Source organism: Maylandia zebra, linkage group LG14 (genome assembly GCF_041146795.1).
Source record: "Maylandia zebra isolate NMK-2024a linkage group LG14, Mzebra_GT3a, whole genome shotgun sequence".
Taxonomy (NCBI): domain Eukaryota; kingdom Metazoa; phylum Chordata; class Actinopteri; order Cichliformes; family Cichlidae; genus Maylandia; species Maylandia zebra.
Window position 1 is genome coordinate 32587728 of NC_135180.1, and position 27147 is coordinate 32614874.

Consider the following 27147-nt stretch of genomic DNA (forward strand, 5'->3'; position numbering starts at 1 on the left):
TACTTAAGAGTAATACACCCCAACGAAAAGAATTGACAAAGTTGATTCTGTTCATCTGGACATATCGTTTTCAGTAGGAGAATGTTTTGTTACTCATTCAAGTAACTTCTCTATCTCAGGTTAATATAGTTTTCTCCAACCTTATTGTCTTTGATCAATGGTCATAACAATTCGCATATTAAACTGACCTGAGCCCATTGGTTTTCAGTGGTGCTAGTTTTAAACACCCTCGCTGCAGGAAGGAGCGCTTTCGCAGATCATTCATCCCAACAGCAGTTAGACTCTATAACTCCTCAATCACGATGTCATAAGTCACTGGACACTGTGAACATCCACGGTCACCACTTCATGCATAATGGACCTTCCATGACCTTCCAAGCTATATAGTTTATGTCTTCCATATTTCCAACTATATCCATAATCACATACTGTGTATGCTACCATTATATATAGTGTATTATCTTACTTTTTTTTTTTCATTGATTGTACTTATTTGTATTTTTGTATTTTCTTCATATATCTGTACCTGAGCTGAGGTGACGCAAAAATTTCCCATTGTGGGATCAATAAAGTCTTATCTTATCTTATCTTTAGTGATTATGCAAATGTACTGTTTATAAGGTTGGAGAAGCCTGCATTTAGCTGAGACTAAAGAAGTCACTTAATTGAATAATGAAATGTTTCTACGTCCAGATGCACAGAATCAACTTTTAGGGATTTTCTTACCTGGATGATTGAGCGTGCATCAAGACGTTAAAGAATTTAAATGTATCTTTCATTACTAGTGCTGAAATTCTTAGTTTTAACTTTCGACCGGAAGTTCAACTTAAGGTCGGGACATTATGACGAAGCACGGCCGGAAGTAGCCATCAATGTAGCGTAACTTTGAGGACGTAACGAGTACTTTGCCACTATTACAGTAATTAATATTTCTTCAGAAATTGGAATAACTATAGGTAGTCAAGCGCATAATTTTGTGACGTATTTCCGGCAATTTCACACGGTACTTAAGCGTGCCTAGTGCGGAATCATCATCATGTTTGACTTAATTAGCCGCATTATGTTTGGCAGGTATCTGAAACGCTCTCTTAAGAGAGAAAATATACGTAGTATTATTACTAGAATGTTTCTAGTGTAAATTCCGTATACTGAAAACTATACTAAACTATACTATACTATACGTATACTAAAACCATCAGCCGCTGAGTGACCAACTAGAACTCAAACTCCCACCAGCCATTGCGAACTGTCTACAGTAGGAACCATCTGCTGTCTGCTCCATAAACACAAGACATCGAGCTGACTGCAGCTAAATCAAACTTATTAAAAACATTTTTTAGACTTTGAACCTGATGTTTCCCGCCCATCTCCGGACAGCCTCAAGTCTGATGCTAAATTTAGGACACGAGCTGCACAGCAACACCTCTCTGGATCTGCTGACAGGGTAGTCTCACTTCCTTTCTTTATCGGGACAAGTCTTCCTCAATTATCCCACTGCAGGCACAGACACACAGCTCATGGAACCCCGTTAATCATGCGCTGAAGACCAGTTTGTTGTGCGCTGAGTGTGACAGTTACAGCAATGAGGACTGGAGAGAAGGTTTTGGACAGAGCCGCAGCTACCTGCATCCTAACGTTGTGTTTTGTCTGTTTACACGTGACCGCTCTCAAAACGCAACTTTTTACCAGGCTGGGTGGGCTGCCTTACTCCACTGAGCCTCCAGTCAGCTATAAAACATTTTACTTTGATCAGAAGGTGAGTTTAAATTGATCAAAATGTACCTTTTGTCTTATTTTATACCTATTTGTCCAATTTTACACTGTTGTGTTCCTCTTTCACTTCTTTATCTTTCACTTCCCCATGAAATACACAAATTGTGCCTTATTGGGAGTGGATTTAATGGTGCAAAAGAGAAATGATCCCACTGCTTTGTAGATAAAGCAAAGTTTTCTAAAAACAAACAAACAAACAACCTCATCAAATGATGCTTACTCTCATTGACCACCTTTTTATGCCACTACAGTATGTTACTTGATTGTTTAGTGTGCAAATAATCGTACCACTTGCTCTTTCTAAAATTCCCACTGCACTTAATTCTATAAGGTCCATGTGTTGTGTTTGCAGACAATAGGTGTTTTCATCTGGCTTCCTGTAGTGAAGGGAAAACCAAATCACAATTGGCTCTGTTCCTGCCAGCAGATCTGTAACTATCCTTCCTGGCTCCCTGCCTAAAGAGGTCTCTAGGGCTCAGTGAATGTGAAACATTTTACCTCAGGGGGGGTTGAAAGATCTTCACTCAGCTTTTACATGTTCCCACTATTTACTTTATAGAGATTAAGGTTACATTTAGCAGGTATGCAGTGCTACACAACAACCATCAGGTTGCTTGTCTCATTCTCCTGCCCTTGTAGTCAGGCTATGGAAGCTAAACCTCTGAATAGTATTGGACAATTTGGTGCTCTGATTAGTCAGAATCATTATGACTTGTTCGCTATTGACCATAAAACAAATACTTTGATACACTGATTATTAGATGCTACACAAACGTAATACAAATTATAATTGTTTCATATGTGCTTACCCCTATTTAATGAGGTTATATTTACAATAGGATGACAGTTAGTTAAACCCATTCCAAAACCCATATAAGAAAGTTACAATACTGATAAAAGTTTTGAGTGTTGTGGCAATTTTTAAATACGTAAGAAAAAATGGCCATGGCTAGGCTCTCAGATGTGACTGTTTGCTTTATAATATAGTAAATTAAATCCTCTTTTTATGAATTGCTAAAAACATAGGAAAGTAGTGATGTCACTTTATTCTTTAGGGAATTGTTACAGTGAACATTAGTGTGGGTATTTTTAATATTTAATAAAACAATGAACCAACCAGTTAGCCAAGAACATGATCTACATGTAGACTAAGAAGAAAATTTGTAGATGTATTAATAAGTAGTAGGTACACACTGTAAATAATGTGTCTGTGCTAAAGAGTGTTTGGGTTAGAGGACAATGCTCCACACCTGGTCCCACCCACAGCATCCTGTGTAATCAGCCGAGCTGACAAGAAGATAAGGGCCATTTCCTCCTTTCTGACACCCACTGTCCCGTCTGATGTGGGTTATTTAGCCAAGCAACAAGAGATTGTATGCTTCTTCTGGACAAATAGGAGAAATGAAATCCGTTTACTGTAAACCACTTTTTAGTACTAGCAGCTAGTCTCTTTTAGCACAAAAGAAACATCAAGAAACAAGCCATGCTGATTTTTATTCCCTTTTCTTTGAAACTTGATGTGAAGAGAGCACCAGCATTCATCATCAGGAAATCCTCTGGACTGCAGTCTGCCGTTAGACAATGAATGGAAATGTCATTTAGCATCCTTTTGATGAACCTTAGCGGAGCTTGTTCTTAAGTTGTTTCCCTCATGTCTCCATTTGCCGGACAACAGATGCAGCCTCCTGTCTTGTCAAGTTGTTAACATAGCGATCTCATAGATGTGCGGCACATGGTTTGAATTTTAATTCAAAAAAACAAGTTGCTGCTTGGTCGCACCACATGGTGGCACTACTTACCAGGGTGGGGTTCTCTTATGAAACCAGTCTCATAGGCTTTGTGATGTGCATACTGAGTGGGTGCAATTGATACAGTACTCACCAGGGGTTCTTTTGGTCTTAATATATACAGCCACTTTAGTTTTGCCATTTAGAGAGCAGTTCTTTATGGGGGTTTTTCTGCATTACATGAGATTGACATGTAACTTTTATAAAAGAAAAGCAGGAATAAATGAAAACTCACAAGGTAACTCAAATGCTTTTACCAAAAAAGTCTAACATTACACTTCAGTTGCACAATACTACTGACTACTACCTTCCTGCCAAGCTGCTGAACCTTTCCTTTAAACTAACTGTCTCATGATCCCCTCACACTTAAAGCACTGCCAAGTGTGAAGGAGTCGTGGGTTGAATGAACACATTGTGGCCCCAGAATCTTTTTGCTGTCATTGGCTCATAAAATTGCTGCCTCCTTTGTATCCAACGAGGAGGGAACAGAGCGAGAACGAGGGGAAAAACAAAACCGAAACATTTTGTATGTAAGAATGGGGGGCTGTTTAAAGGGTTGGACGACTCAGTAGCCTCATGGGGCCGTCTTCTCTGTGAAGTTGTTGGTTTCTTTCTGCCTTTGTTTAATAAAGAATACAGGAAATATGGTTGAAAGGAGAAGATATCCCAGAATCCCTGAGGTTTTATGAAAGGATATTTCAGAGCTCATCTTAAGTGGAACTAATGCAGCATCGCTTAAAGTGGCTCCAGCATTTTTAAATACAAATTGGGGCTAATTACCCCAGAATCCAACCTCAGAGCTGTCATTTCCAAACATCATAGCTGGCACAAAGCCAGGTATCCAGTGATTACACCTACCCCAAAGCAGGCTCTGCTCACTGGACTGCATCCCCATCATTTTAGTCTGATGACAAGTGTGACCAATCCCCCAAAGGTTTTCTTTTGCCAGTTTGTGGATCAAATTACCAATTTAAAACCACTTTGAATGCTAATCACTATTTTCATATTTTCCTAGTTTCCGTCTATACCTCATGGTGCTCTTTTCAAGATGCTTCTCGCACAGTTGCCAAGTACAGATGCTTGTGATTATCTTATTTGTGATTGTGATTATTTTATTTGCTTTCTTTTTAAAATTGTCACAGATTGACCATTTTGGATTCCTTGAGGATGGCACCTTCAAACAGAGATACCTTCTGTCTGACAAATACTGGCAGCAGCCTGGAGGACCTATTTTGTTCTATACTGGAAATGAAGGCGACATAACCTGGTTCTGCAACAACACTGTAAATACCCAGGTGTTCTCTAGTGTATTTGCGTTGCGCATAATCCTCAGTCTAATTCAGCACCTGTTGTTTTCTCTTTAGGGCTTCATGTGGGAAATTGCGGAGGAGTTAGGTGCCATGCTGGTTTTTGCAGAACATCGTTACTATGGAGAGTCCCTGCCATTTGGACAAGACTCTTACAGTGTAAGCGAATCTGCAGAGTCACGCGCGCACTAAGTCTAATTAAAATCTGATTAAATATGTAAGGTTGCATAATTTTTCTCCTTTCAGGGCTCTAAGCCAATAATTTCAATACAGCATTAACAAGAATTGAAGTAGATAATTCTGCAGTCACAAACACATTTTTTTCTAAAAACTGGGGTATGAGCTGAAACAAATTCTCATATCCAGTGCTGGCACTTCATTTTGAACATTACTTCAGTTGTTATTTGTTTGCATTTGCAGGACAGCAAACATCTCAACTACCTGACCTCAGAGCAAGCCCTAGCAGATTTTGCAGTACTAATTCAGAACCTTAAGGGTACTCTACCTGGTGCTCAGCACAGCCCCGTCATCGCTGTTGGAGGATCCTATGGAGGAATGCTCTCTGCCTGGTTCAGGATGAAATACCCCCATGTAGTTGTTGGGTAAGATGTTATTTCTGTTATTAGGAAACATTAAATAAAAATTTGATTCAGTACCCAATACATCATATGAATGTTAACTGTGGCGTTGTTTCAACCTATCAGAGGAAGGTAAAGGGAGAATTCTTTAGACAGAGTGCATGTTCAATGGGTTTTGCCTTCATCTCCCAAATGTCTAACACCAGATGTTTATTTGAGCTAGCATGATTAATCTGTGCAGTCTGCTGTGTGTAAGACATTAGGCAGCAGAGCCTGACTTATCATTCTTTTGACTTCTTTACCTTTTTGTAATTGCCATTTTCCCCCAGCAAACATATTCACAAATACAGTGAAGACTGAATATTAAGGATGAGTGTGAATATGCAGTTTGAGTCATTTGGAAGAAGAAAAAAAAAAGATTTTGCTTCCTCTTCTATTTCAGAGCGCTGGCATCCTCTGCACCAATATGGCAGTTCCCTGGTATGGTGCCATGTGGAGACTTTTACAAAACAGTAACACAAGACTTTGCCAAAAGTGGCATTAACTGCGATGCAAACATCAGAAAGTCGTGGAAGGCTGTAAATAATGTTTCTTCCTCAGGTAAGTTGCTGTCAGAAATATCCAAACATCCATTTTCTTCAACCCAGTTAAGGGTCGTGGGTGTGCTAGAGCCTTTTCCAGCTGTCATAGGGTCAGAGGTTTGGCTACACCCTGGACATGTCACTACTCTGTCGCAGGGCTGTCACAGAGAGAGATGGCTATTTGCACACCTACTCACACCTACAATCAATTTAGAATCACCAGTTAACCCCATGCATGTTTCTGGACTGGGGGAGAAAGCTGGAATATCTAGAAACAACCCAGGCACCACACAAGAAGACCTAGCCTGGATTTGAACCAAAACCTTCTTGCTGTGACGCGACAGTGTTAACCGCAACCCCACAATGTCAACACTGAAACCCTGTTCCTGCGCTTATCCAGCCATATATGATTTAATATATTAAATTGGTATGTTACATTTTTTGATGAATGGATTTTAGTGGTCAGATAGTTTATTGAAGAGACTTTTCAAAGGAGAGAAGATTCAGAGTCATGATATTTTACATGAAGGTTAATAAGCAGGCACTGGTTCTCATCTACTATTCTTTTGTGGAAGGGGCTTCTAACTTCCTGCATGCTTGGTATGGTTCACTGTTGTTAGATTTTGTTGTTAGTATTTCTAGCTCAAGGCTAAATCAATTATGATAGTGGAAGCATGAAAGTGTTCAGATAGCCTGTTATTTGTCATTTTCATCTGAAATGGATTTTGGAGGAAATATTCTGAATAAATGTTTTTTTGTTCAGTGATTCAGAAACAGCAGACAGATGGATGATGGTTGGTCTATTGTGTGAATTTTGGCTGCCGTTTTTTTTTCTTCTTTTTTTTCTTATATCAGTCCCTAAGCAAATGTCTCACTGACTGAAAACACTTTGAGTTCCACCGAAAATGATTTTTTAAGTGGTTACGTTTACCTCACAGCTATGAATGCAGTGCTGCGAAAAAGTATGTACCCCCTTCCTGATTTCGCTCTCTCTAAGTTAGGTTTAATATTTGCCCCCTAAATCTAATAACTGGTTGTGTCACCATTGGCAGCAAGGACTACAATCACACTTTTGTGATAACTTACAGGAGGAATTTTGGTCCACTCTTCTGTGAAGAATTGTTTTAATTCAGCAACACTGGAGGATTTTTAAAGTCACGCCAAAGCATCTCAATTGGATTTTGACTGGCCCTTCAGAGGTGGACTCACTGGTGTAATTTGGACTATTGTCCTGCTCCATAACCTGAGTGTGCTTGAGCTTCAGGACGTGAACCAATGGCTGCACATTCTCCTTTAGGATTTTCTGGTAGAAAGCGAAATTCATGGTTCATCTGGCAGGACTTGGTGAGGCTAGTGAAATTGAACAGCGTGCCAGAAAATGTAATTAATGACAGTTATTTTGTGATTTTACATAAGGCCTGGTAGGTTTATAGCTTCATAGCTGTTCATAGCTTTTTATTCCCTTAAGAATTTAAATCATCACTTAAAAATTAAATGTATTATTTACTAAGGTTATCTTTGTCTAGTATTTGTTTGACGATCTGAAACATTTATTGTAACAAATACACGAAGACCTAAGAAATCAGGAAGGGGACGTGGCAGCACCACAGACCACGCCCCACCACAGGGGGCAAATACTTCTTCACAGTACGGTATGATAATGAGGCTTTTTGTGCCTATTTTAAATAATATTTGACTACATGAGTCTCCAATCTGTCAAGTAAACCAAGATTTGACTTTAAACTGATGGATATTTTCTTAGATATTTTGTCTCATTTTAGTATACGCCAGTGTCGTTAATGCAGTAGTGAAATGAACAGTATCATTCACATTAGAAGAGTTATTGAGCTAATGCCGTAATTGTCTGTGAAGGTTCTCAGTCAGAGTTATTGAGATTTTTTTTCTCTGTTTACTCAAGCGTCCGGTCTTCAGTGGCTGTCAGAAGAATTCAGTTTGTGTGCCCCTCTTAAAAACAAAAATGATGTCCTCACCTTCAAGAGTTGGCTTCAAGAGACCTGGGTGAATCTGGCAATGGTGGACTACCCATATGAAGCTAATTTCCTCCAGCCGCTGCCTCGCTGGCCCATCCAGGTAAAAGCACCCTCCTGTAAAACACTCTGAGATCCAAATTAGTATTCTAGTTATCACTATTTAAATTTGTCACAAAATTAAATAAAGGCTTTGGTTAAGCTCTATATTATCTATCCCTTTATATGACAAATGGTTTTTACTTTATTGCACCTTTGAATTGTGTTTGTCTTTGGTTAAGCGCCTAATTTAGCCCAACAGCCTGCCCTTAATTGAAATGAATGTGCGATTCAGCCGATTGTGATACAAGTGTTTGTTGTGGTCTTCCAGGCTTTTGTTTACAACAGCTGTCAAGTAACTTCATTAATATTCATAAGGATCTTGTTTCTTTTAGATTTAAAGTATTCTTTAGATGAGCAGCTACAAGTAAGCCGCTATTCTTTTCTTCTGTCGCACCAATAGTGCTTTCATTTGCACACTCCGTCAGATCTCTGAGGTGTTCCTGTTAGGACGCTCACATGGCACTACAGAAAGAGGTCATTTGCCCAGTGCAGCTCGTGAGGCCATTGAACAAAAGTTCACTGGTCCCCTTTAAATGGGGTTGTAAAAAATACTTAACAAGACTCTTGATGGGGAAGAATAATTGCTTTAACAGTAAGAAAAATGCATCGTATTTATTTATTTATTTAATCGCGCGGTGTTGTTGACATGACAAAAAATGCCATTTGTTTTAATGTAAAAGAGCTTGTGACATTACAGCGGCTGTTTTCCCGAGGCTGATTGACTTGAGTGAAGTGTATTCTACCAGTCACCTTGGCACGTCACGTGTATAAACCAAGCTCCACTGCTGACCCCCGACTCTGTGTTTGCGGCGGTTCATACCCTTGGGAGTGGTCCGCGCATACTTCTCTTGTGGGGCATTTTTCGTTATTTACCATTTGGCCAATGAATAGACTGTGAAGCATCATTGTAGGTGAAATAAACACTAAATGGCCATTTGGAGTTGTTTTGGCTCTTTGCCTTTAATGTATGCGACCCCTATGGGTGGTTTAAGCGGTTTAGGCAGTGGGTGCAAAGAGGAGCTTTTTTAATGACAAAGCTAATGTGATTATCTGAGTGAGTGTGAGAACGGGGTATTGAGGGCTTAGAGGAGGGAAATCTGTTGGCAGAGATGAATGTATAAGCCTAATCCTATCTGAAAAGTAAGGAGAAGATGCTTTAGAGCTATTGCGGTGTTTTTTTTTTTTCACAATATAAATCTTTGGTTGGACATGTCTGTGGCCCTCCTCATCCATCGACCACCAACTCCTCCCCAGCCTGCAGACAAAGGCCTTAGTAACAGACTCCACACTAGTGCAGCTCCCCTCCAACCTCCAACCAAGAAAGCCCACTTTCTCTGCTGCACAAAGAGTCCAGAACAACAGCCAACTCTACTGCTGCAACCATAACAACACAAAGTGCGATCAGACAAGAGCTAAAGCTAAAATATTGATCATTCACGCTATTAATTCTGAAAGCCAACCTATGGTCACACCAAAAATAGTTTAGGACAGCAAAACCTTTACATTTTAAGTTCTTGAGATCATTGGCTTTAAGTAAATGGATTTTTTCCCCACTAGTGCCAAGATTAGAACAATAAATTCAAGTTCATTCTGGGGAATTTCATATGCAAATCAGGCGCCACCACTTTTTATGTGGAAAAACACTTTATGGGCTACAAGAAAGCAATCTTTAGTCCTGTAAACAACTTGGATGTGCTGATGGGTTTTTTTGGGGTGTTTTTTAAGAAGCTTTTATGGTGTAATGTAATTAATTGTGTTCTTGTTTGGCTTTTTTAACATGTTTTAAGGTGGTGTGCAAGTACCTCAGCTTCGATTCTACTGTGTCTAACTACCAGCTGCTGCAAGGTGTTGCCCAAGCAGCAAAGGTTTACTATAACTACACCGGAAGCTCTCCCTGTCTAAACACATCACAGACAGCAACCAGCAGCCTTGGCTACCTCGGCTGGTTTTACCAGGTGCATAAAACAGCGCGGGATTCAGTCATGTTATGCTGAATAAATCTGTGCACACAGGTGTGAGTGGGCAGCTTTTCCTGTCACAATGAATATGTATTCAATCCCTTGTCCCCAGGCCTGCACGGAGATGGTGATGCCCATGTGCACAGATGGCGTGCAGGACATGTTTGAACCAGAGGAGTGGAACTTCCAGGCCTTCTCTGATGAGTGCAAAGCCATGTTTGGTATCAGGCCACGGGCTGACTGGGCAGGCACTGTCTACGGGGGGAAAGAGATCTCCTCTCACAGCAACATCATCTTCAGGTAAACATTGCTTTTAAAATACCAGATTTAGGGATTTCTTGAGATTTCGGGATTTGTCTAGGGATGCAAAAGTAAGTTAAGTGCAGATTCTGACTGCCTTGTATTGCAGGTAAGTCCACATGTGGGTAGCCACGCAGGGAAGATACATGTTAAACCTAAATGGTTCTGAAAAAATATATATATGTCAGTCTTTAATCCCAGCACTGACAGATAAGACTGCCACTGGTTCAGTCACTTCAAAGTATTCTTGTGCATTCACAGAATTATCAGATATTAGAGTACAAAGACACTTTAATGTGTCCATGGCAGAAAATTCCTGGCTTAACTATTTCTAGCTATCAACATTGTTTCTGCTTTCACATTTCAGTAATGGAGGACTCGATCCATGGTCATCTGGTGGAGTGACTTCCAACATCTCACATTCTCTGGTTTCCATTATGATTCCCGATGGAGCCCACCACTTAGACCTCCGCTACAGCAATGACCTTGATCCACCTTCAGTCCGTGCTGCCCGGGCGTTAGAGGTGAAGTATTTTCAGGAGTGGATCAAGAAGGCTAAAAAGACACATAGAGCTGCACCAACCGGCTAGTCTCCAAAAGCAGCACAGTTCTACCCTACGAGGATATTCATGATGTCCAAGATTTAGCTTTAAATTGTGCGACACGTTTTTGATTGTTTTGTGGGGTATTTTCTCGGTGCTTTATCTATCACGATGCCAAAGTTTGTTTTTTCTCTGACCAATTTAGAAACACTCCGCTTCTTTGGGTCAAACATTAAAATCTGAAGGGCTTGATGACAAAATGTACTGATGTTGCTGCAAAAACAATTGACCTGTTTGTCATGTACAAACTGTTGAAAATAAAGCTGCAGGGTAAATACATTTTGGTTCTTTATTTCTGCAATCGCATTATCATCCTAATCATCAAAAAGCTGCATCATTCTCATTTTGTCTTTCATGTAAAGTTTTCTAAAAATAATTTCCTCTTTTGGAATTTATTGCAAGTTTATTGCAAATTTAGAGTTTCTGTTTGTTTGTTTTTTGTCACGCTTGTCAGTTAGCTGTGGTTATTATTCAGGCATCTCTTAAAGTTATTGTAATATGCAGATTAAAAAGTCTCAGAGGAAAATTTTGGCACCAAATACAAAGGCAATGCATTTTTGAAGGCTTTCACTGCACTTGGTGTAATATGAAGCTTAATCTGTTTGCTGTTCACAGGAGGACACTGCCTTCCATGCATTTTATCATTTTCTCAATACGCTTGAATTCCCAAATAACACTGCTTCTAATGAAACCGATTAAAAAGCTCCAGGTTTACTGTCGTCTAAGCCTTCATATTATGTTTTGAGCACTTACAGATGTGCTGTTGCCGAGCACACCCTTTGTCATATTTTAGATAGACTGGGGACTTTAACTTTCATTTCCAGCTCTCAAGAACAATTGCACGTGCTTGAGATTTAATAAAAACCCAATCGGAGGAGGCCAATAAAGTGAGTGGTGGGAGATTATTGCAGTTTTGCCTGCTGACCTTACCCCTGCAGACCAACCTGTGGGATTCCCCTCGACACGCATTAATTCACTGGCTGCCATTAAAGCACTAAATTGTGGCACCAAGGCAGCCTGTAGACTCTGGTTTGTCCCCCCTGCAAGTAATATTATTAATACAATTCCTGTGGTGCCAGAGTAGTTGAGAAAGGTTGATGGAAGGTTAAGAGTGAGGCGGTGAGTAGTTGCAGGAATCAGTTGGGATCCCAAGAAGCTTTCTGTAGTTCTGTGAACTGGCTTTTTACTTTCTTCTTTTTTTTTTAAAAATGTCAAGATAAAAGACTCAAATGTCATGAAAGAACTAAGACTAAACTCCACCGCCGCTAATGAAAACATGTCATCCTGCTTTGTAATTTTCTTTGAACTACTCTCTCCAATACTTTTTTTTTTTTTTAAACCTCTTCTTTTAAAGCAGAAGCCCCTGACATGACATGACCTTGTGATGCAGATGGGAAACATGTCCTGGACTGGTATGTGGGTTGATTTTCAACCAGGAGACACAAAGCCTGACTTTTCAGTGTTTTGTCACAGGCTTGACTGAATTTCAGACGCCTCGGTAGAAAGAAACATGGCTAAACATGGGGGAGGATGGGGTCTCGGCCACTAAATGCTCTCCTTAAACCTTTCTCAGGACTTTGAGGGGTCATTAATTTTGCCAGCATTTTCTACGTCTCTGACACTGGCCATCAATCAGAGCTGTTTTAAGTATTCAGTCAACCCCAAATTCTGACTATGTCCCTGCTCAGACAGGGACCACACACCAGTAGGAAGAGATTAAGCCTGTGCATGTCACATCACGTTGTAGTGAGCACCTCACTCCCTTGGGGTTGGGTGCTGCTGAATAAGTAAATTCCCAGAAGCCCAGAGGGTGTGGTGGTAATGTTTAACAATATCTCAGCAATACGGAACAACTTGTGTGTTTTAGGAAATTTATCTTCCTCCCGTATTAAAGTTCAGTGGTTTAATAATTTGTCTCTAAATCTTGGTATATTAAAGGACACACACACACACACACACACACACACACACACACACACACACACACACACACACACACATAACTTTTTGAGCTGCTCTGCTCCAGCCCCATCCCCTCTCACCCTCTCAGCCTTTATTCAACAATAGAAACTTGTTTCCGGGATCTGTGCGTCAGGCTCTGTCATGTGAATGACCCACCAGCACAAAAGCCAAGACCCCCCGACTTGGAAAAAAAGGGGGATATAGCTGCCATGACTGTGATGATGTCACTTTGCCAAAACTGTGCCGTTAGCAAAGAGAGGAGACAAAATCGGTTTGGGCAGGCATTAAAAGCCCCTGCACTGAATGCATGTGATGCCCTGATAAGGCTGCAGCTGTTTCCCCCCTGTTTTTAAGATAAATGTAAACTTTTTTGGACATTTATTTTGAAAGATTTATGGAAACGGATGAAATTGCTCATGCACTTCACAAGTTCTTGTTTTTTTTCACATAGTTGGCAGTTGTATAACAAGTAAGATAGTCTTTGTTTTGTATCCACCTGCTGTTCTAATATTTTTTTCTTCTTGATTTGTGTTGTGTGGCTACAGATAATTAGTGCTATCAGTATCACTGGCCCTTTTCTCCCTGGAATTACCATAAGAAAGAATTTGCCACCACTTTAGACTTTTTCATGTCTCAAAAACCCTAATGAGTCACCGCTTCACCTCAAATGGATCTTCTGAAAGAGGAAGGATCTTCACTTGTTACCTTTTCAGTTATGCGCCTCAGCATCACTTCAAATAATTAATGAGGCTTTAAAGTGATTCAAGGATGTGCCAGATAGAAACTGCTGCATTGCCTTGTAAACCGAAATACTGAAAAATATAAGCAGGGTGAAAAAGTGGCTGCCAATTTGATCACTCCAAAAAAAAAATAAATTCCACTTAAATTCTGATAAGTGCTGGCAACTTAACAATCTGGCTCTTGGACACATCCTCCATTGTATTCACTGCTGGCCAAGAAACTTCCTGTAAATACGTTATTGTTTACAACAGAAGTTTCATACCCAGGATTTCTTAAGGTCAACATTTCTTCTGGCACACTAAGCCTGAACTGCACTTTATTCCCCTTTAATTTAACAGCTCCGGCAGCTTTTCTAGTTAAATCGACTGTTCATTATTGAGACCCATTTTACGAAGGGGCTGTGAGGTGCAATTTAATGAATCTCTGGCACAAAGCTCCCTTTCAGTGCTGCGCGAAGAATAGAGGCTATTTAGACCCTGTAGGGCTTTATGTCAAAGGCAGCCCATAATAGTTGTCAGGCCAGGGCAGAAATTCCCACTGGCCTGGGAATGCACTAGAAATCAACTTTTGCCATGAGCAGATTAAGACACAAGCAAGCAGTTGGGAAGATTCTCCCATATAGTGGCATCTGTTTAGACGCTTAGATTTTCCCACAGACAAAAACCCCCCCCAAAACTTTCCCTGTACTGTAATGTTGTGATGTGCTAGCTGTTTGTCCCTGTGCCTAAATGAAAATTAAGATTATAAATACATTTTTATTTGGGTATCCACACAGGAAACAAAAATATTAGTATATTTTTCCTTTTTTATTTTAGTGTTTGGAGAAAGACGAGAGGAACGTGTGAACAATGGTGTCGGCTAGTTGAGGATTTGAAAGTTATTTACATTTTTTCTTTGTTTGGGGGGGTTTAAGCGTAGTTTGTTTGATAGTCATGAACGTAACAAAGGAGGATATGGTTGTTTAAGTCTAACAGAGATCATTTTGTATTACATTTCTACCTCCGTACTCTATCCACCATGTTTTTTTCCCCTTCTCACTGTAACAGTAATATCCTCGAGTTTCATGAAAGCTTTTTTGGTTCAGAGCACACACAAACAGTTAAACTAGAGGGGGAGAGTTCTGACAGAGGTTATTGTCCTCGGCTCAGCAGGGAATTTCAGACAAATCCCTCTTAGATGCAGGTGGTCGGGCACAAGCAAAGAGTTAAGTCCAGCGGTCCCATTGCCCCTCCTCTTTGATGTTCTGACATCATTTGTCCAGCCCCCCGAAAGATCTCCTTACTTTCCTCAGAGCGCGTCACTTCTACTCTGGAATGTTTACAGGAACTTCATGAGCAGCATCAGGACCAAGTTTTTATCAGAGGAAAAAGGGCATGCTGTGAAGAAATTTTGGGTTCAAGGATCACAGTGGATGCCACAGGTGTAGCTGCTGGGCTCAACAGAGTAATGGCTGTTCAGACTGCAATCATGAACCCTCAGTTCATGAATTTCTGCTTCCCTGGCTCTGTGATGGAGTATGATGTGGAAAAAAGTCTTGATGGAAGTCTCCTGGGTGAGACAGAAAATGATGAGGACTACAAAGAGACGACGAGGGATTTGTTGAGTTTCATAGACTCAGCCTCCAGCAATATCAAGCTAGCTCTGGACAAGCCAGTGAAATCTAAAAGGAAAGTCAACCACCGGAAGTATCTGCAAAAGCAGATCAAAAGGTGCACTGGCATTATAACACCAGGAAATGCTGCAGAGGCCCCAGTAAAAAGACAGGGTTCTCCACTGACTCAGCCAAGCACTTTGCAGAGCAAAACTCTACCTAAGCGTGATGGTGTTCAGGCCAACTTGCAGAGCAAAAGCTTGGCAGCTCTCTTCAGCCCTGTGAAGGATATAAGGGGTGAAAAACCCAAGAAACCACCGCTGAGGCATCGCAACCTGCCCCCTTCTTTCTTTACCGAGCCTGCTAATTGCTCCAAAGTCAGTTCAACATCTGGAATGACGCTGAAGGACTTGGAGCGAGGCAATCCAGAGGCTACAGAGTTCTTTGAGCTCTTGGGGCCCGATTACTGCAACATGGTCAGCGATCAGGATATTTATCAAGGCATGCCTCTCCGGGTGCAGCCAGAGTTGGGAGGGCCAGATCCAGCTTCCTACGATACTCATCATTTAGTTGGTGGCCTCCTCTACTCGGAACCCTGGACTAGCTGCTCAGGACCCTCTAAAAAAGTAGGGGAGAGTATGCGTACAGGCCCAGCCCAGCCTCCTGTCTACTGTCAGTCTGAGGGTGCTACGGGGCCCATAGAAGACAATGCGCTGTGCACTTTAGCCTTTCCAAACTTCTTCGCAGACTGCCCCATACCTCAGGTCACCTACGATTTAACTGGTGGTTATAACAGGGCTAATTATTCATCTCTATGAGAGGCTGACAATTCTTTTGGCTTATAATATGCAGATAATTATGTTTAACAGTAGTTTATCATATCAGGTTTGTTGTGAAAGCAGTGTTGCAACTGGAAAACACGTAGTATCATCCCTACTCAACAAAGTGTGTCATGCAATTACTTCCGGAAAAAAAAGTAACTGGATACCAAGTGCTTCTTTCACTCATAGTTTTTCCACTTGTGATAAAAAGCTTCACACATGTATATGATTGCGTCTCTCTCAGGCAATTTATATTGCAATCGATGAAAATGCATTTGATTCTGGCTATGCTGTTGCTTTAGTTAAGTTGTCCACTTGAGAATGTGCAAATCAGACTACAGATTATAACATTTATATATTTTACAAAAATAATCACACAAGCAGCACAAATACTTGTTGGTTTAGTCCACAAAGCATCTCTTTTTGTTTGTTTTTTATATATCATAGGACTGTTTGACAAAACAAATGGAGCACTTTTCCTGCTAGTAACATTTCTGTGCAGCAACATAAAAGGGACTACTAATTTTAATTTTAATTTTCAAACAGTAATGTCTGATGCCGTGTTTGCTTGATGAAGTTTTATAGCTCTGAAGTTATTTTCAGCTGGAAGAATTTCACTTGTGCCCTTTTGTCTGTGGAAAAGCCTTTAATGTATCTAGCTATTGTAATAAGAGGAAATAAAGCTGGCCTTTATTACTGTGTCTGGTTGTGCTCATTGTGGAAGGCGAGGTTTAATTATCATGAAGAAATGAGGATACAAAGCAGAAAACGTCCATGACTGAAGATGTATGTTTGTAAAATATAACAGAGTTAATCTGTATAAAAATACACACACTTTGCTGCATGGTGCATTTTTACAATTCTTCTGGGGCAGATGCTTGGAAAAACTATGTGCTACATTTTGTTGACAGAAAATAATAAAACCTATGAAAAGCTGCACTTTACCTTTGTGATTTTGAAGTTAACACAATTACTAAACATGTAACATTGATTACTTTGCACTACCACTGCACTGGAACATTAGGTGGAAAAATATCTAAATATTGTCATTTTGCCCATATGTTTAGTTCAAGTTGACTGGCGATTTAATCTTGAAACCCTTTAAAGCATAACCTTTGCAAAGGAGGTCTCTGGAGATTTGAATGCCAGAATCCTCTTAATGGTATACAGCTTTAACCCCCTCTGCTGGCTGCTAAAGGTTCATTCATTTGCATTCTAACATCGAACCTCATCCCGGCCCAGACATTTGTCTTGAAGTATCACCCTAGAGTCTGCATGAAATGACAGGGGTTGAAAAAAAACAAACAAGATTTAATATGAAATTGTGTCATGAAAAATGGTGACTTCGAGGGTCCTGTAAACCATAGCGGAACTCTAGGGTCTGCAAACCTGAGCGTTCTTTAATAGAACTTGAACATCCTTGTTGTTCTGGGGTCACAAATACTAGAGACAGAACTGCAATTACTCAAGATTGTTTTCGAGGACCCAATAAAAGTTTTGCCGTGACATTGAGGCATTTCAGTGCAAGGCGAGAGATGAATTTGAAGTCAAGGAAAGTTCTTAAACTTTTTTCTTTACTCATTTTGCCCCCATATTTTTTAAGCACAATTACTGATTTATTTTTACTTCAGTAACCATGCACAATCTGTCTCAGCTCTGGTCTCTGTCACACTCTTTACATGTACACACATGTAAAAGATATTCACCTCTTGGCAGCTTAGATCGAGTACAAGGTTTGGACACAATTAACCCCAGTTTACTGACCACAGTGGACTCATTTTCTCAATTTTCAAAATCAAAAATATGTCTTCGGTCTGTAAGCAGGTATTTAGCAATTGCGCTAGATGGCAGTATTGTTCTGTTGAAAACCCAGTGTCCACCACTCCCATCCAGACACCAATGATATATGGCATTATGAATGTAATTCTAGCCTCTTATGCTGAGTTGTTCTGCACACACCTGCTCATAAAATGAATCTGTCATGATTTAGTAAGCTGCACTGGAATGAATAGTTGTAAAGTAATTTTTTAATTTCTTGGTCTTTTTTCATTTTTGGTTTAAAAGAATCCTCACTCACCACCAATAAGATGCTGTAAGCATAAACAATTATGGTGCATATATCCATTGTAATGCACCCTCTGCTATGAAGCTAACATTGTCTGCCAGTCTTTTGTTTTACCTCCTGCCAGTTAGGTTTATTGGAAACTGGTCAACATTACCCCCTGCCATATGTGGGGAAAAACAATATCTGGCAACTTGCAATACAGCAAACTATGCTCACAGAAGGCATATGGATTTTCTGTCTCTGAGTTAACATCAACTGATACATTCAGATTAGACCCCGCTGATGATGGAGCCACTGCTGAAAGCCTCGCTTTCATTTGTGGCACACAGGAGTAGCAATGTTTGTCAAAGGGATTAACAAGATCTGTGTTAGTTCTGACCTGAATACCAAGAGGCAGATATCTTGGTAAACGAAATAACAATCAGCAGATTATCTAGCATGGCGTGTGAGGTCCTTTGATGCAAAAAGGAAAAACAAAAATACAGGAGCTCATAATGTCAAGTGCATGCACACATATGAACTCAACAGAATCTGTATTGAAGAAAACCCTACTGCAGAAGTTCAATTTCCAGTGTGCACAATAACGTCTGTGCAACACTGGAAATTGAGAATCTACTTCCATGTTTGCCCTCTCACTGACCTTTCACAGCTTGTCCTCGTGTCTTGTTAACACCACAAGGCTGAAAGCACTGTGGAAGATGATATTCACGAGCCTTTTTTACCCCTCTCCATGACAACTTTTGTCACTCACAGAATAACCATTGCATGTTTACAACTGAGGGCAAATAAATACTGTAATAGTAAGACTTTCCATGTAGGTTGCTGAAGCATCACCGTTATCTTAAAATAATTTTAAGTTTTACAAATTATGTAAAAAAAAAATGCTAGATGAAATTAACTGAGAATCGCTCCTCGTATCAGGTTATACCTTATTTGCTTGTAAATATTACATATTTATTTGACATTTCTCTCAAATGCAAAGTACTATATCTTTAAAAGCCCCTCTATATTTCAATGTCAACAAGTGCCTTTCTATTACCAGTACAGAGAGCCACTGATGTATTCATTCTTCCAAAGATTTCAAATTCAAATTCAAATTTTATTTGTCACGTACACAGTCATACACAGTACGATATGTAGTGAAATGCTTGGACAACTGCTCGTGACCTAAAGAAAACAAAAAAGGAAAAGGCTATGAATAAGATAGGAAATAAATATGAAAAATTAAAAAGGGTAAATTTAACTAGGAAGGAATAAAATATAAATTAAGGTTAAAAATGAAATAACTGTACAACACAAATTAGAATGAAGGGTAAATTTAACTGGGAAGAATAAGATAAAATATATAAATTAAAGTTGAAAATAAAATAACTGTACAACAAAATACACAATACACAATATAGAACTATATAAGAATGTATGAAGAAATCTAAATATAAATAAATATATACACAATAACAGCAGCTGTACAAGTATTAACTGGAAATGAAGAATATAGTGACCAGTGTTGTGCAAAAACAATGTCCAGAAAGTCCAGTGTGTGTGTAAGAACCATATGTGTGGGTCAGTACTGTGTGGTGGTGTGATTGAGAGACCGTATCGCCTGCGGGAAGAAGCTCCTCCTCAGTCTCTCTGTGTTGGTCTTCAGGGAGCGGAATCGCTTTCCTGACCTCAACAGAGAGAACAGTCTGTTGTTGGGATGGCTGAGGTCCTTCACGATCTTCCTGGCCTTGGTCCAGCACCGCCTGCTGTAGATTGAGTGCAGGTCAGGGAGCTCGGAGCGGATGGTGCGCTCAGCTGACCGCACAACCCTCTGTAGAGCTCGTCTGTCCTGCATGGTGCTGTTCCCGAACCAGGTTAAGATGTTTCCCGCCAGGATGCTCTCTATGGTGCACGAGTAAAAGTTCCTGAGCACCTTGGAGGGCAGTTGGAAGTCTCTCAAGCGTCTGAGGTGGTAGAGACGCTGTCGGGCCTTTTTCACCACGGTGTTGATGTGACAGGACCATGACAGGTCCTGCGTGATGTGAACTCCGAGGTATTTGAAGCTGTCCACTCTCTCCACTGGGCACTCGTTGATGACGGGGGTCTGGTAGTTCCTCTCCTGCTTAGTGCTGAAGTCCACTATCAGCTCCTTTGTCTTACTGACGTTTAGAAGGAGGTTGTTCCTCTGGCACCAGTTCTCCAGATTCCTAATCTCCTTCACGTAGGCCGTCTCGTTGTTATCAGAGATCAGGCCCACCACGACGGTGTCGTCAGCAAACTTGATGATGGTGGTGGAGCTGGTAGTGGCCACACAGTCATATGTGTACAAAGAGTACAGCAGGGGGCTCAGAACACACCCCTGGGGGGCTCCAGTGCTGAGAGTGGTGGAGGCTTTCTAAGTCTTCAAATAGATCTTTTGCCTGCAACAAACTGAACTTTGAATCCTTAAATTTGGAAATGCTATTTTATCACAAAGCATGTTGTAGGCTGCTTCCCATCTTTTCAAGGGCATCATGCTGCAAGTTCTTTAAGGATTGTAAACAAGGTCAGTGCTGAGAGATCTCTTCACAGTACGCCCTGCAGTTCTCACATCTTATTTTGCAAGTGCTCAACCAGCGGGAGCAGTTAGAATTACAATCAGAAACAGGTTTACGTACACATACGAGGAGTGTCAATCAAGAAATAGAGGGTAACTAGTGTTTATGCAAATAAAAACAAATGAATATATATCTACCGAAAAGACAAGTGATCAGTTAACATTCATTTTAACTCATGGGAAATCCCTGCCTGACCCCCTTTTTGTCCATGTTGTAAGATTAAACAAAACAGTGGTTTGCTTTCAGCACAGTATATTTATTTCCATATGCATGTCATGTCTCACCGCTTTCCATTTAAGTCTGCATTCATTTTCAGTAGCTCTGACGCACTGTTTTCTACCTCGAGGGTGTTGTGGGTATGCTTGCTTACATCTCTGTGTTTTTGTCAGTGTGATAACAATTGCAAGCTGTGCAGCTGACAAAAGTCCTGGCTAGATTAAAGACAATACTGCCTCAAAATTCTTCATCGCCAGCAGATGCTACTCATATTGAAAGACAAAACTCTCACACTGATAAATATCAATCAAAAATCAACTCCCTGCTCAGATGACAGATTTTGATATCTGCTGCTGCTGTTTTGACCTTTCACTTAAAACCTGGGCTGTCAAGAGGCTGCAGAAAAGCTACATGATAGCGTCACTTTAGTAAATGCAATTATGGCTTGGTGTTTTTTCTCATGTCTTAATAATTAACACAGAATAAACACAAAATATTGCACTACTGATTAACTCCATATATACACACACACACATACACGTCTATGTGCGTGTGTGTTACTTGTTGAGTCCCTTTCACATTGAACAACCCATCCATCCATCTAAGTCGGGTCACGCTTGGGGGAGCTAAGTATCCATAGCATGTTTTAGCCAAGCAATTTCCTCAGGTTTCCCCACTCATAGTTGGTCACGCTCCATCAGAGTCACAGCTAGAGATTTTGTGGCTCTTGACAACAGCTAAACAGAAGCTTTAATACAATGAATATCCTGGGTATTTTCCAAGGGCCTGTCCAGCTCTTGGCCCCCTGAATTATTCAAGGTATGTGTTTGTGGTCAGTAAACACTTACTGATGTCACCCTTGTTGCGTCAGTTTCTGCTCCTGTATTTCAGTCACTATTAAAAGCAAAGGATGACAGGTTGAAAGAAAAAAGAAAAAACAGATGTGGATGTACTTTAGATTTTTTACTAACTGGATATCAAAAAAACCTTCTTGACGTTGTCCTACCACATACTCTGCTTGATGGGTCAAGACTCATCAGTTTTACTTCTGCGCCAAATCTTTGACAATGTGAACAACAGCACCACATTGTTATTTTATAACCCAAACTGGGCAAATGCTCCCTGCTGTGTACTAGCTTCCCAAACTTTCTTAATTTCCTGTCTTTGATAATTGCAAACGGGAGAAGCAGCAGGGTGTAACTGCTGGGCTACTCCAACACCACCTCAGGAGACACGGTCATTAGCCATTTCCAAATACGCCAAACACATTTTGACAGGTTTGGCATATTCCCGTAGCCATCTCATCATTTTCCTCCGGGTAAAAAGCATGCCCATGCACCGTTAACAGGAATAAACGCAAAGTTTGATAACTGCTGTAATTGCTCTTAATGAGGAGAAATACAGACTCCTTTATAAACTAAATAAGACATTCACTTGAAATTGATGTACGATTGCTCCGAATGACTTCAAAGACAGACAGCAGGGCAGCAGCTAGAATAAAGATAGCTTCAAACGTACAAACAATTAGCTATGTTGCTTTTAAAACAGCTGTCCAAAGCAACTAGACTCTGTGTGTTGCCTCACCCGAGTGTTCCCAGATAAAACAAATCACAATTGGTTATTTATTTATTTGTCTGTTTGTTTTATTTCTCTGATGTTCTCCAGCACTGTGCGGCAGAGGTTGGTGTTAACTGTATGAAAATGAATTGAGGTGGCAGTCGATGTTCAGTAGCTCTGTGTAAATAAAATTCCATGTAGATACAGCAACGGCATGAGCTGTGAAGTGTCTTTACTAACATTGTTTACCTGATGGGCTGGCTCTACATGTTCTGTTACTTCCTAACAAAGGGGAAAAGACAAGCAAAACAGAAACAACACTGTTTAAACTAATGTTAATGAAACATTTTCATGCTTAATTATCGTCTTTTGGGGCAATTTGAAATCCAGACATCAGCACAAAGCAGGAGTGACAAACCGATTTGGCACAATGACCAATATCTGGTGGTCAAAATGTGATTACAGCTATAAAGTTATTTAGTAATAGTAGGTAATTCCTCTGTGGCCTTGTTATTAATACTCAGAGCTTCTCAGCAATAAAAAGACCACTCGTTATAATTGGCACAATTGCAAAATTAACAGAATTAGCTGTGAGACTCTGCAAGTTGTCACTTACCCTGCAGCCATGTTCAGTTTTTACTCTGAAATGCAGTCCATTTGTGCTTGTGTCCAACACCTTAGAGCACAGAACAAAGAAAAAACAACAACTGTGTTTTCTTCCATTATTATCCCTTTACTGGCTTTAAGTAGCAGATTTGAAAAACAAGGTTGTTGCATAACACCTCTGTTGAAGGCTGGATATGTATAACCCTCTGTGGTAATGCAATGTAGCCAAGTCTGTCATTGCACAAGGCACGATAACACTTCTTCGTGCAAATTCTGCTTGTCTTCATGCAAAGTGCGAACGTGAGTAACATTCTCACCTCAAAATAGATGTTACTTTGTGAAATCATCAAAACTGACTGCCAACAAGGCCCACAGGGCTGTTCAGTTATTGAGTTGTAGCGTGTCTAACTGCCTCGGAGAAATAATCTCTCCAACTTATGACTCTTAACATCCTCTAAAAGAAAATTTCTCTCTGGCTACTGTCATGTGAAAATGGTCAAAGATGTTAGGTTGAGAGTACATTGTTTGGGCTCCCTGTATCACACTGAGGACATGATCTGATCTGCAGATATAAATGATATGCCTATCATCCTAAGGAGAGCAAGTTGTATTATACCACCTGCACATCCCCTGAGAAGCATAATAATCTTTAAAAGCAGAGACAATCCCATTACCTGTCACAGATTTATTCCCTCATAATTGCCAGAGCCTTCCCTTTGGGAGGAATAGGGGGTGAAGGACAGCAGACTCACTGATACCAGACTTATCTTCGGGAAAAATCTAGGGGACATCTATTTTAGTCTTGTCATTCCCATAGCATCGTTTGGCTGTTCTCAAAACCTTGAAAAAGGATTTTTGGTATAAAACAGTGCTGCAATAACACCCATGCATCGAAACCTGATGCTGAAGACCAGCAAACCTCAAGACTTTATACTTTCAACAGTCACCACACTACAGCTGGTAATATCGGTTGTTGATCTTTAATTTAATATTATCCTGCATATAGTAAGAGTCAGTACATTAGCCCTTTCATGCATAGTGGACACTACAGTGGACAGCTATTCAAAGGCTGTTTCCTTGTATTTGTGTCATTGTTGATGGTATACTTGCACATAAACCAGGAGGATGTGTCATTCCACACCCTGCCACCCACTGGTGGTTTAATGTTACTATAGATGTATGATGTGTGTCATTGTAATTATTGTTATTTAACCCTGTCATGCATGAATTATGGCAACCTCAATCAGGATTTTTTTTCTTCAGTATTTTTTTCATCTGTTCATGCCTAAAGATGAATAAAAATACTTAAGAAAAAATCCTGATTGAGGTTGTCATAATTCATGCATGAAGGGGTAAGCCTAAAACTTAAAAAATGTAAAGGCTTAATTCCCTGGACAATACAAAGTTTACAATCTTTGTATGTCCGTTTGTTATTAAATGCAACATCCATGAAATTTGATAACAAGTTGGACAACAGGCCAAGAAAAAATTAGTTTTTGTACAGAGCAAGGCATTAGACCTGATTAATCTGTTAAATTTACATCAAAAAAGATTCTTTTCTTTTTTTTTAATGGAAAAATACAATATAAAGTGTTAAATGAGTGCTAAAATGACATGTAATGTTGGTAATGACTATCTATCTACCAGTTGCCATTTAATGGCTATCCAGCTACCAAATTATCCATTTAGTCAACCATTCACTGGGAGCAGGCTGAGCAAATTTTGTCTTGACTAAGCAGATGTGGTTAACAAAGGCAGTCAAAGCAAATCACTTTTGTTCACACTTTTCAAGATCAGCAATAGAAAAGAAAAAAAGCACCTCTGTGAGCTGACCTGAGAGACTCTCTGTCACCAAAGATCACACGGTCCGTACAGTTGTTTGTTCTGCTCCTGCTGCTCCGTTTGTTCAGCTTTATCTCCAAGCCAACCCAATTACAGAGCATCAAAATACCTTGGGTCTTCTTGTCCACTAAATGGCTCCGAGTTTTTCTTTCTTCCCTTGACAAAAAAAAGAAAGAAAGAAAGAAAATAAATAAACAAGGCACGAATCAACTGAAGCAAAAAGGTACTGCAAGCTGGTGAAAACTGAACATAATCATCAAAAGCCTCCAGTACTTGTACGCTTTATAGCGGGTTCTGTCTTTTTCACAACAATGCAAATGTGTTAAATTAACGAATCAATTGACAGTATTGTAGTAGCATAAATCATTCAGAACCAGCCAGCATAAATCATATTCCAGCTCGTTATTGTTCTTTCATGTTATGACAGATTCTCTATCTCTCTCCTGCTCTCTCTCTCTTTTTCTTTGAGCCCCTCATTTGTTTAGATGATCTGACTAATGTCCAAGAAATTGTTCTGTCCAGGCGTGTGCTTGGCTGAGCGGACTGTTTGCTTGTCTGGTATTTGTTGTGCATCTGGGTGCAGGTAGAGCGCTGCAATTCTGTGAGTGATGGCACGCCCCTGTTTTTAATGAACTGTTTATCTGCTGTTTGGTTGCTGGAAATGTTTGATGTTTGCCCATGGAGAGACAGTGACGGCGAGAGAGAGAGCGAGAGCGAGAACTCCTTCTTGTGACACGTTGTTGTGTCTCATTTGAAATGCGCACATTTCTGTAAACTTTAAAAGTGCAATGAAAGATGAAAGCGGAATTAGCTCAAATAATTTATAGGATTTATAAGAAGTTGCAGGGTATCAAATGTTGTTTCAATTTCCTTTGTGATCTCCCTCGTAAGATCTTTCATCCTTTGGTATGACGCATAACAGTTCCTTCAGGAAAGTACGATCAAATTTACCGATCCTTCAGGAAAAATCAGGTCACTGCAACAGCCACAAATATGGTAGTAATAGGATATTTCCAGTCTAGTGGTGAAGTACATAATTTACACTGTTAAACACATTTCAGAAATTAGGCAATTTAGCCCAACAATTTAGAAGCAAACATTTTTAAAAAAAAAAAAAGAAAGAAAAAAAAAAGCTCTGAATAATGAGTTTGAGTGTGTTTTTGTAATTTGGGCATGTGTTACAGCTGCAGGAAAGATTTCACTTTTCTTGACCATTGTGAGTAGATATTTTACTCCAACTGAAAGTGAATGGTTTAGTAGAGACTGAAGTTACACAACAAGCTTTTATGATATTGGGGACTATAATGTCCATCTGCTTAGGCCCTGCTTTAAAATCAAATCTTTAAATGAAGCTTAAACAGCTGTTGTTGTGAAGTGCGCCTGATGCAATAAATTTTTCATCCAAAAACACAAGGAATAGATTATTCCTTATTAGCAAGTTGGCCAAAGTCATTCCTATAAGTTAGTTTTCCATCAATTCTGACAACATTTAGATATCCAATAAGGTTCTGTAGATATTTTGCTCTGTTTGCATCATATGAAAGTAACAATGTGTCTTCCAGTACTCAGTAACATTTACCCAATCACTATTTCCATGCAGTCAGTGATAAAGCAATGAAATTATAAAGACACCATGCCTCTTTATGTCCTTGTTCACGTTTGTGATATGGTAATGTATGTATATCAAGGGTCCATTAGCATCTCTGTCCCATGAGATATGTCTGCATCTACTGATTGTATTTCTGGGGCCAGAGAATTCATATAGACAAGCTGAAATTTTTTTCTCTTATTTTCCCTCGTCTGGTAAATTGTTCCATTAGCCTTCCGCCGAAAAATAATTCTAGGCTTTCCAAATACCAGCCTATTCTCCAGCGATATCAATAATTATTACTAGTTTCCGACAACACAATTACATGTTGGAAAGACGTGCTTCTAAGTGCTCTGTGCTGTGGAATACAGATCGCAAGAGAATCTATTTTGTCTGTGACGCTTGTGTCTCTCTGTGTGTCTATGTGTGTGAAAAAATAAAATTAACAGCATTTATCTTATTTCTGTTTTCAGCAGAAAAATCTAACAAGTAGAATTTCTTCCCATGCAGGAATGCATGTGCACGATCACATCCTCTCAGAAGTTTGCAAATATCTCAAACTTTCACTGAAACCGTGCTGGCTTGCATCTCCAAAGCAGATGT

The 27147-nt window shown here is 39.9% G+C and overlaps 2 protein-coding genes across 2 annotated transcripts; both read left to right on the plus strand.

The window, feature by feature from the left end:
• Positions 1-1227: 1227 nt before the first annotated feature.
• Positions 1228-11255, plus strand: prcp (prolylcarboxypeptidase (angiotensinase C)). Its single transcript, XM_004560531.6, has 9 exons — positions 1228-1756; positions 4703-4843; positions 4925-5026; positions 5288-5469; positions 5888-6045; positions 7945-8117; positions 9904-10071; positions 10187-10374; positions 10742-11255. The coding sequence occupies exons 1-9, from the start codon at positions 1583-1585 to the stop codon at positions 10962-10964; spliced, it is 1509 nt and encodes a 502-aa protein (XP_004560588.2). The 5' UTR covers positions 1228-1582; the 3' UTR covers positions 10965-11255.
• A 3702-nt stretch (positions 11256-14957) lies between these two features.
• On the plus strand, positions 14958-16996 carry fam181b (family with sequence similarity 181 member B). Its single transcript, XM_004560530.3, has one exon. It carries the CDS (start codon positions 15126-15128, stop codon positions 16086-16088), a length of 963 nt encoding a protein of 320 aa, XP_004560587.1. The 5' UTR covers positions 14958-15125; the 3' UTR covers positions 16089-16996.
• The last annotated feature ends 10151 nt before the right edge of the window (positions 16997-27147 follow it).

Excerpts from the sequence above, each read along its gene's own strand:
- prcp (XM_004560531.6), top strand. The coding sequence starts at position 1,583 with ATGAGGACTGGAGAGAAGGTTTTGGACAGAGCCGCAGCTACCTGCATC. Across the intron at positions 5,027-5,287 it reads TTGGACAAGACTCTTACAGT|GACAGCAAACATCTCAACTA; the intron begins GTAAGCGAATCT and ends TTGCATTTGCAG. Across the intron at positions 6,046-7,944 it reads AAATAATGTTTCTTCCTCAG|CGTCCGGTCTTCAGTGGCTG; the intron begins GTAAGTTGCTGT and ends TGTTTACTCAAG.
- fam181b (XM_004560530.3), top strand. The coding sequence starts at position 15,126 with ATGGCTGTTCAGACTGCAATCATGAACCCTCAGTTCATGAATTTCTGC.